This window comes from Glycine max, chromosome 20 (assembly GCF_000004515.6).
Source record: "Glycine max cultivar Williams 82 chromosome 20, Glycine_max_v4.0, whole genome shotgun sequence".
NCBI lineage: Eukaryota > Viridiplantae > Streptophyta > Magnoliopsida > Fabales > Fabaceae > Glycine > Glycine max.
Window position 1 is genome coordinate 27,198,852 of NC_038256.2, and position 10,883 is coordinate 27,209,734.

Consider the following 10,883-nt stretch of genomic DNA (forward strand, 5'->3'; position numbering starts at 1 on the left):
GTAGCAAGATACCTTGGATATGCGTGTATATAGCAAAAATACCTCACAAAAATATACACATGTTTAGGTAGCAAAATACCTCATGAAAAAAAAAACAAAAAAAAAACAAACGAGAAAAAAAAATGAACAAATGAAAAAAAAAAAGAGAAAAAAGAAAAATAAGTTGTCTAGCTAAAAAACCAACATGCTTGTGAAAAGAGATGACTTCCAACTTTTCTTTAAAGAAAAATTCGCTGATCATAGCTAGTTTTTGGAAAAAAATATGTGTACACCTGAAGGGTGAATGCTGTGAAATTTTCCCGAGAACCCAAGATGGACTCGGATGAATGCACAAATTGATAAAAGAACATATTTTGGAAACATTGGGTTGATTTAAAATAGAGGAAATGAATCCTGAGCCCTAGCATCACATGACCATAAAAATTTGACACTTGAGTGTCCGCATAGGTGCATGCATGACCAGTTTTGCATAAAATTTCCAAATCATCGTTTTTGCATTTGTGTCATGGAAATAATGTGGGGCATCCCTTTTATCCTTGAGCCAAACCAAACCCTGACATGTATCATGTCTAGCCATTCTACAAGCCTTGAGCCAAAATCCTAACTCACCATAAACCTTGACCCAGGGTGAGAATGTCAATCCTTACCCTCGGAAGCAAAAAAGAAGGAAAGGAAATTTCCAATCAAAGAGAAAGAAAAAAAAGAGGAAAGGAAATTCCCAATCAAAGAGTGGGAGAAAGAAAAAAGAAAAGAAAGAAAATTCCCAACCAAAGAATGGGAGAAAGTAAAAAAGGAAGGAAAGAAAGTTCCTGATCAAAGAAACTAGAAGAAATATGCAGAAAGGTCTTTTTGACCAGACAATATCTGAACAATACAGAATTGTCACCAAATGAACAAAAGGAAGGAAAGGAAACCACGACCTGAAGTGGTCTTCCCCCTTTGATTGCCAACCAAAATCCTGTACGTCGGTGACTTGCTCGCCTCGCGTCAAACAGAAACAGAAAAGGAAAAGGCCAAAACCACAAAAGCCGAAAAACCCACCAAAAGAACCCATTCCCAAGGGAAGTCCTATTGATCCATGATCACGCATGTAATTTTTGATTTGATAGGAAATAATTTGCAAAGTCAAGTCATGACATATCTATGGTTCGAAATTAGGATGAAACACTTACCTATGCGAGATTGATACACTTTGAGTGATTTTCTTCTATTTTTGTCGAACCCAGTGTTTCCTCTAAATGGTCATTTAGAAACGAAATGCTAACATCCAAAATCTCATTTATGGTTATGGGGGATTTCATCAGCAGACTCTCCTTCCCTGGTAGACGCATTGTTTTTCACTCAAAAAGTATATGCTGCTCTAATCGGTTGGAATATTTGTCTCTTTGCTAAAGCATGTTTGCATTTTAGTGGAGAAAACACCGAGACTTTTTCAAGTCTCGCAAGTTATCCAGAACTACGTAGGTCTGAGTTCCTCGTTGGAGGATACGTAGGAGCAAGAGCCTCGCTTTTGTCGACCACACCGCTTTCTGTTACCATGACCCAAGAGCTGGTAGCTTGCGGAGACACCTTACGATTATCCGCGCCTCGTCATTCAGTGACCCCAAGTGTGATTGAGGAGCAGAGGCCAATGTGGTTATCTGCGCCCTTTCCGGAGATGTCAGCATCTTCCAGTGGAGACTTTTTCAAGTTTCACAAGTTATCTAGAACTACGTAGGTCTGAGTTCCTCATTGGAGGATACGTAGGAGCAAGAGCCTTGCTTTTGTCGGTCGCCCCACAAGATCTGTCATACTGACCCTGAGGTCATGTGACATGCGGAGACAAAATTTGGTCATTCCGCACCCCTTTTCCATTCAGACACAGTCGTGTCCGATGGCACGCAGAGACAAATTATGGTCATTCTGCACCCTTTTGTCATCCAGAGGCGGCGGGCCCAATGACATGCGGAGACAAAATTTGGTCATTCCGCACCCCTTTGTCATTCAGACACAGTCGTGCCCGATGACATGCAGAGACAAATTATGGTCATTCTGCACCCTTTTTGTCATCCAGAGGCGGCGGGCCCGATGACATGCGGAGACAAAATTTGGTCATTCTGCACCCCTTTGCCATTCAGACACAGTCGTGTCCGATGGCACGCAGAGACAAACTATGGTCATTCTGCACCCTTTTGTCATCTAGAGGCGGCAGACCCGATGACATGCGGAGACAAAATTTGGTCATTCCGCACCCCTTTGCCATTCAGACACAGTCGTGTCCGATGGCACGCAGAGACAAATTATGGTCATTCTGCACCCTTTTGTCATCCAGAGGCGACGGGCCCGATGACATGCGGAGACAAAATTTGGTCATTCCGCACCCCTTTGCCATTCAGACACAGTCGTGTCCGATGGCACGCAGAGACAAATTATGGTCATTCTGCACCCTTTTGTCATCCAGAGGCGACATGCCCGATGACATGCGGAGACAAAATTTGGTCATTCCGCACCCCTTTGCCATTCAGACACAGTCGTGTCTGATGGCACGCAGAGACAAAATATGGTCATTCTGCACCCTTTTGTCATCCAGAGGCGGCGGGCCCGATGACATGCGAAGACAAAATTTGGTCATTCTGCACCCCTTTGCCATTCAGACACAGTCGTGTCCGATGGCACGCAAAGACAAATTATGGTCATTCTGCACCCTTTTGTCATCCAGAGGCGGCGGGCCTGATGACACGCGGAGATTTACATCATCTTCCGCACTTACAAGATCTGTCATACTGACTTTTGAGTCACGCTGACGGGCGGAAATACCCGAGTGGTTATCCGTATAAACATTCTTTTGCTATCTGTAAGACAGAACGCTTGATAGCATGCAGAGACTGACATCGTCTTCTGCACCTTTTGTTCCCTCGGGAACGACAAGTCATTTGCATGCGGAAATTTTATGGTCACCCGCGACTCTCGTCAACCGAGAGGAACGAAATTAGTGTCTTATCTTTACTTTCCTTTTATCTCCAATAAAAGACAAGTAAAGAGGGGCAACTGTCATACCCTAATTTCGTTCGGAGACCTTTGCTTGATGACATGCGACTTTTATTTGGTCCTTGTAAGGTGCTTGGCACCCATCATTAGGCAATTTGTGAAATTCCGGGACGTGCCAGAAAACAAAAGAAAATATTGATGCACAATCCGTAAGGTTCCGTGACACACCGGGAATCAAATGGAAGCATCGTTGCACAATTAGTGAGGTTCCATAACATTCCGTAAGTCAAAAAAGGGATGATTATGTAATCCACAAGGTTCCGTAACATTACGGAAAGAAAACAAGTATCGTTACGAAATTCGTAAGTTTCCGTAACTTTACGAAAAAAGAATCACCAAAAAAAAGGTAGGGGGTGTACTTAGTAAAAATGGGGGTGCAAATAGCAACCAGGCCCACTTGGGCCCTCCAAAAGATTCCTCCAGAAGGCTGTTGCTTCTGGAGGAAGCAACCCTGCTCGCCTGGGCGAGCTGGGCGGCAACCATCTCCCCTATTTTGCTATAAATAGGGGAGGAAGTGAGAAGGAAAAGGGTTCAGCCCCTGAGGCACTTCTCTCTCTTTCGAATTTGCTTGGAAAAATTGTTTCCGTGAAGAAAATCTAAGCCGAGGCGCTTCCGAAACGTTTTCGTAACGTTTCTGTGAGGAATTTCGCAAAGGTTTCGACCGTTCTTCGACGTTCTTCATTCGTTCTTCATCGTTCTTCGATCTTCAACGGGTAAGTACCTCGAATCAAGCTTTTCGATTCATTCTATGTACCCGCGGTGGTCCACATTGTGTTTCGTGTATTTTTATTCTCATTTCATTTACTTTTCATACCCCTCTTGACGTGCTTAAGCCATTTTACTTAAGTCATTTCTCGCTTAACCTAAAAATAAAATAAATTTCCATCGATCGTTTGAATTGTATTATCCGTTAACTTCGGTTAAAATGAATTCCGACCGTTCGTTCGTGCCGTAACCACGTTGGAAATCAAAATAGAGGTATAATAATAAAAAAATGTCTTTTAGTAAAAATCAAGCGGAAAATCAATCGGACGTTTTCTCTTTGGGATTTCTCATTCTTATTTGAATTGACTAATAACTAAAGTGAAACTAAGGCTAAAATCAACTCGCCTAGTCAAGCTCGTCCATAAAAATAGGTTTTGAAGTTTATCATTTAAATTTCTTACTAAGTAAAAATGGATCATTTTCAAGGTCCAACGCCTTAAAATGATCACCTTTTAGGTAAAAAAGAATCACTTGATAAGAAAGAACTACGTAGGTCTGATTTCCTCATCGTAATTGAGGAATACGTAGGAGCAAAGGGAAACACCCTTGTCGACCACACAAAGAGAAAAATATAAAAAGGGTATAAAGGATATAAAGACATAAAAAGGGAACATAAAAAATCAAAGTCATGTTTGCACATTCGATTAAAAGCTGTCGTCCCTTGGGACGGACGTGTGGGGTGCTAATACCTTCCCCGTGCGTAAATACAACTCCCGAACCTTTCACTTAAAAGTTCGTAGATCGCGTCTTTTCTGGTTTTTCCGACGTTTTCCTCAAAATAAACGTTGGTGGCGACTCCGTGCGTATTCCTTTCGTGGAACACGCATCCTGCGAGTCACACGTTGCCCTCCCGCTGAACAGTAGGTTGCGACAGATGGTCACAACTATCTACAATGGGCACAATACATTCTTAAAACTTGCAAAAGGCATATGATGTTAAGCCATATTGAAAGTGGTGGTCCAAAGTTTGAGGCCTGGCATAATGAGGATGCTCTTATCATAAACCTGGTTATAGCACTCTGATTCAAAAAATAAGCTATAATTGTATGTTTTCTACCTCCATTTGTGAAATGCGGGAGAATCTTAATGAGACATACTCCATGAATAAGAACTTTACTACCTACTATCAAATTGAAAGCAAGATTTTCAATACTAAGTAAGGAACCCTCCCAATCAGTGTTATTAAACTCGGCTCGGCCCGGCTGGTTGAATCGGAAACCAGACCCTTAGCCGAGCTGATTCAATTGTTGGATCATTTCTGTAACTAGCTCATTGACATGTGATCAAACCTAGTGCCAAACTAGTGTAGTTGACTCGGAGCGGATCGCAAAATTCCCCTAGGTAACTGGGTTTTCACATCTTTCCCTCTCTGTCTCTGCAAAGACAGTTTTTCATGTTCTCCGATGTTGCAAGCTTGCAGCCTAGTTGTAGCTTTCACGCTTTTTTCTCTAACCAGTCAAATGCTACACAATTCATATACTAAAAGCTACCAAATACTCCTACGTGGCATTGCTAGAAATTGAGAGCCGTCAACCTTCTACGTGAGATGTGCTTACCTTACCCCACTAAAGCTAATACTTTACTGTTTCTACCATTTGTTGTCTGACTTTTCTCAATATCCTTTATATTTACTTTTAATATGGGTAATTTAGTAATTTTAGTTAAGATAACAAATGATAATAAAGAAAAAAAATTAATTAATAAATAATTCAGAATGGAATAAATTTTAAAAAACATAAAATATGATGAGACAAATATTTTTCAAACATAATTTGACTTCAATGAATATCAAATTAATTGGAATGTAATTATATTTGGATAGTAGCTGTCAGAAGATTTAATTTATATAATTGAAATGTCAAATTGCAGTAGTCAAATTGATAGAAGTTTGATTATATTTTCATTTATATTTTTAAGTATAAAATTTTACAAGTTATAAATTATTTATAATTTTTTAATATAGACGGGTCATGTGAGTCAACTAGTGACTCATTGGGTGTCGCAATAGAATAGAGTAACAGCCACACCTAGCACCACCTTTCTTTGTTTCTTTGTTTCTTCTTCTTCGCATGTTTTAAGATTTAATGAAATGCATGAAGGGATAGATCGAGGGAATGGCCAATCTGCTCCTTCATCGCCTCTAGCATTCATGTCAATACTCCCCTGTCAACAACAATTATAGAATAAAATTAATACAATTTATGTAAAGAAAAAGGTAAAAATAGAAATCAATTTTAAATGTTCAACTCATCAAACCATATCAATGTCAAGAATTTGAAGATTGGGGCAACGCTTGATCACTTCAACCCCTCAACCCAATCTATGTGCAGAAACTTAACATTATTAACAACCTCCAATAGAACATGGCCTATCGCAATCGTGGCTCTAACCAACTTAGGCAATCTTTCAAACCTTGCTTCAGGACCACTAAAATAAAGATGGCTCACGCACAAGAACATGAGATTCAAACTCCCACCAGGAAGCTCTGGCGTATCCCTACACTCTAGTATAAATGATTCCAAATGCAAGGTTGTTAGTAAGGGCAGATCAATAGATGAAAAATCGAACAAAAAAGGGTTCTTATTTAAGCCCCCAATAAGTTTGAGCACCACAAGGGTTTTGCAGTTGAACAAGGCCCAACATCTTAGTTAGAATAGTGAGACTCTCATGATAAGTTAAGCGTTGGTTTGTAGTTTTTTAAGGCAACAAATGCATGTGCATGAAGATTGTGGTTTAAATGAAGGTTTAGTAGACATACCTGATAAGGAGGATGTAGATGCCATGTTCGAACGAGAAAGAGGATAGCTTCCAGAGATGAAGAATCCAAGTCAATCTTGTGAGCAATGAACACCTGTGCCACTGTATCTTCACTGGCTTCGTGGGGATCTCCACGGTGATGGAGGCATGGACAGAGAGAGAGAGAGAGAGAGAGAGAGAGAGAGAGCAAGGAGGAGAATTTAGGATTCTCTAAAACTGAGGGAGAAAGATATTAAAAAGAAGATGAAAATAAGGAGTGAGAGAGAGCCCTTCACATTCCCTAAAGACATTGTATTTTCGCATTGTAGAACCGATGTCGTAATTCATTTTCAAAGAAGATTATGATAAAATCCTCTTTGAAAATTTCCAGTTGTTTACAAAAATGTCACCACTTTACTTATGACATCAGTTTTTGTACAACCATAATAAAACTTGCATCGTTGAAGACCATGTTTGTGGTAGTGATTTTATCATTTTATAAAAATAAACTCTATTTTACTACCTATCAAATGAATAAATAAAACATTTTTTAAGAACATATATTTATTTTATTTGCCTCTTTATTTATTTAATTCCAAAATCTTCATTATTTTTCTAAAACTCTATTTATTTTTAAATATAATCCTTTTTAATTTCTTTTAAGAAAAAAAATGGGGTGTTTAAAAAGGTCAAGAGAGACACATGGGGTTTAGAGTTAGGGAGTGGTCCTTGGAAGGGGTGTTAGGGTGGTACTTTAAGAGTTGAAGCTTGAGTTGCATTTGATATATTTTGTGTTGAAACAACAAGATCTATAAAATAGAAAGAAAAAAAAGGTGAAAGCTGGGTTGACCCATTTCCCCTCAGCTTGCAACTTTTGCAGATAACAAACAACAAATGAATAAAAGGAAATGAAATAACATTGGAGATAAAATAAACCCTAAAGCCTCTTCATATACCAAAGCATCACGGGCAGCATTTGAATATGCAAGAGCAGTGTTGCCACAATAGACATCCTAGTTGTGAAGAGAGTGAGGATGAAAAAGAAGAGAACAAATGAGAAAGTGAAGACTAGAGTATAGAAAAAAAAAGGAGAGAGCAAGTACAAGAAGAGGGACCAAGGAAAAGAGAGAAGAGAACAAGGATTAGAACGAGAGAGATAGAGAAGACAACTATCATGGAAGGTGATGACAACAAAAGTAAGGCTAACAATTGTGCATGCTTAGTATTCTAAAAAAATTATGATGACGTATGCAAATATTAATGCAATTGGTAGTGACTCGCTACAAACAATCAAAAGTAATGGTCCCTTAAACCGCATCTTCAATCGGTCCTCAAAGAATCCGTCCATTTATTATTCAGATGAATTAACTGGACCTCATATTAAAGAACCACATTTATTATTCAATAAATTAAAATGTTTTTAACGCATAGTTTGACTTTGTCAAACACAAATGCATTGTTTAGTTGAACACATATTTGGAGAGGGGTGGTGAACCTTAAAAGTAATTAAGCTCTAGTATTAAGTCTTAGTTTCAAAGTTGATCTAAAGAACTAAAACTTATGGAAGTGTCTTAGGATCTCAAGGAAGAAGCAAATGCAATAATTATTGTTGTTATAAATGGTTAAAAATAATGGTTGGTCCACCGAAAACCACATCTTTAACTTGTCCTCGAAGAATCCATAAATTTATTATTCAAAACAATGAATCACACCTTGTATTAAAGACTCGCTTTTATTATTCAAATAAATTAATAATACCTATTAAAGACTCGCTTTTATTATTCAAATAAATTAATGCGTCTTTAACGTATTGTTTGACTTTACCCTAAAAGAGTAAGATTACAATAACACCCCTTGTGGTTTCTTGAAATTACATATAATACTCCTCCTTTTTTACACCAACACTAAACCCCCTTGTATGAACAACATTGCATTGAGACTCCTTACAAATTACATTATCTCCTATTAAATGTTTACAAAACCTGACACTGTGTACCCCTAGTAGGGGTTGTTGTAATAGTAAACAAAGTAAGATAATTAATCATGAAAGAATGTGTATTTAGGAGGTTTTGCTCTAATTTACTCAAACTAAAATGCATTTTTTTTAGCTGAATGTGTATTTAGGAAGCGATGATAAAATTTAAGTGCCATTAATCATGAAAGAACCAAAGATCTAACTGCGATGGTTATAAAAAAATACATTGCTTAGTTAGAATAATTTGCTTGTTTAAATTAAGTTATATGTACTACATAATCATAAAAAGAAAAAAAGATTTGAAAGTGAATATAAAGTAAAATAAGTCATTTCAATCATAGGAGAAAATTAATTATTAATATTCTAGCATATTCATTGTTTGTTGAGCATATAAATATAATATCAATTATGGATTTTCTCATTAATATATAATTTTTTTTCTTAATTTGTATGAAAAAACTTCAAGTGTCAATTATTTTGAAAATGGAGGAAGCATGTTACAAGAAATGTGTTATAAGATGTGTCGGCATCAATCATAATGACATATATTTCAATTGTATTATAATTACAAAATTACTTGAAAAATATTTATTAATAAAGTCTTCATGGACAGTCAGATTTAAATTTACAATCTTGTAAGATATGATTTTAAACGACTGGATTAGTTTTTTTTGCTATTATCAATTAATATTATAAGCAATAATGATCCCAGATTAATGTTTTCCACCGATAAGAAATTTATGTCTCCTCAAACAAACATTAATGTTTCTATAAAAATAAAAAACTAATAAAAAATTACCGAGGTAATTGGATTTAGTACAAGGATAAAGAATTAAGAGTCGTGAGGGTCGGGGGATCAGGGAGAAAATAGAGAAGCAGAAAAAAAGTGTATGAAACTGAAACTATTATTTGAGAGAGAGAAAGAGAGTTCATTCAACACTTCTTGTTTATTTGCTCTTCAGCGCTTCCTTATATGCTCAATTATCCACCACCCTTAGCTATCACAACTTTGAAGCCAGAATTCTTCTCATATTTCCAAAATGGAGTTTAAGCATCATGAGGAAACTGAGTTGAGGATGCCCGCAGCAACAACGAGTTACGACGACTTCGGAATACCGCCCTCAAGTCAAGGCGAAGAGGAGCCAGTGGCGGCGGCGATACCAGTGGCGATTCCAATGACCCCAACACCACCCACCCTGGCTCAAAACAACGACAATGAGAAGTATCATGAGTGCCTTAAGAACCACACCATCAAAACTGGTGTCCACACACTTGATGGATGCATCAAGTTCTTGCCTCTAGGCGAGGAGGGAACCCTGGATGCGCTAAAATGCCTCATGTGCAACTGCCACCGAAACTTCCATCGTAAGGAGACCCCCAATTACACCTACCTGGTGCCTTACTACCGCCACTCACCATTGCCATTGGCAGCGTACTATGGGGAGCAGGTGGGCTACCCCCATGTGCAAGGGCAACAATGCACCACACTGGCACTCCCCTCCAGGTCAAGGGGTAGTGGTGGGGCCCAGTCCTCGAGGGAGGACATTGAAGCAGTGTCAGACCCAACGAGTGGTGCCACTCCTCATGGCGGGTCCAGCAAGAAGCGTTTCAGGACTAGGTTCACCCAAGAGCAAAAGGAGAAGATGTTGGCCTTTGCAGAAAAGCTTGGCTGGAGGATTTTGAAGCATGATGAGAGTGCCGTGCAGGAGTTTTGTGCCGAAACTAGCATCCAACCTCATGTGCTTAAGGTGTGGGTGAACAACAACAAGAACACCTTAGGTAAGAAGCTCTAGACAGAAAAAAAAAAAAAAAATCCAGCCCCGTTACCTCTCTCTATATATATATATGTTTCTCTGTTTTAAGTTACCATAATAGCAACCACCATTCGCCTCTAATTGTTTCATTGTCATGCTCTCTTTACAATCCAAAATCAACACAACTGTTCAAGGTTGAGATAAATTTGTGCTTGAAGAATATAAGTACTTATGCACTAATCGTAATTTGTACTTTTGTTTCCAATCTCTGCACTTTTATAACATGGTTTATTTTCATGTCATTTAACATTTTCCTCCAACGAACATTCAATGTTTGGATATTTTGGCATTTCAATAGGATGTTCTAGACACATCATTAAAGAGTAACCTTCTGTTGCAACTGTAGATGCCAAAAGATTAAAAAAAATGTTAGAATCTTTTCCAATGTATAATTTGCGAGAAAAAAAAGAGAACTAATTACGTCAAATATGCATGAAAAAATATCACAATTAAATCCGAAAGATAAATTGAAAAAATACCTTTTTTTTATGTCACGCCTTAATGAGAAGAGAAAGACATAGGAAAGAGCCAACACGTACAATTGATTGTTCATATCCTGCAAGAAA

General features: G+C 38.1%; 1 protein-coding gene across 1 annotated transcript; it reads left to right on the forward strand.

Moving 5' to 3' along the window:
* Positions 1–9,527: 9,527 nt before the first annotated feature.
* LOC100788836 (zinc-finger homeodomain protein 2) lies at positions 9,528–10,523 on the forward strand. Its single transcript, XM_003556832.4, has one exon. It carries the CDS (start codon positions 9,544–9,546, stop codon positions 10,294–10,296), a length of 753 nt encoding a protein of 250 aa, XP_003556880.1. The 5' UTR covers positions 9,528–9,543; the 3' UTR covers positions 10,297–10,523.
* Positions 10,524–10,883: the final 360 nt, after the last annotated feature.

What these genes read in the sequence shown, in the direction of transcription:
- LOC100788836 (XM_003556832.4), top strand. Translation starts at nt 9,544, where the DNA reads ATGGAGTTTAAGCATCATGAGGAAACTGAGTTGAGGATGCCCGCAGCA.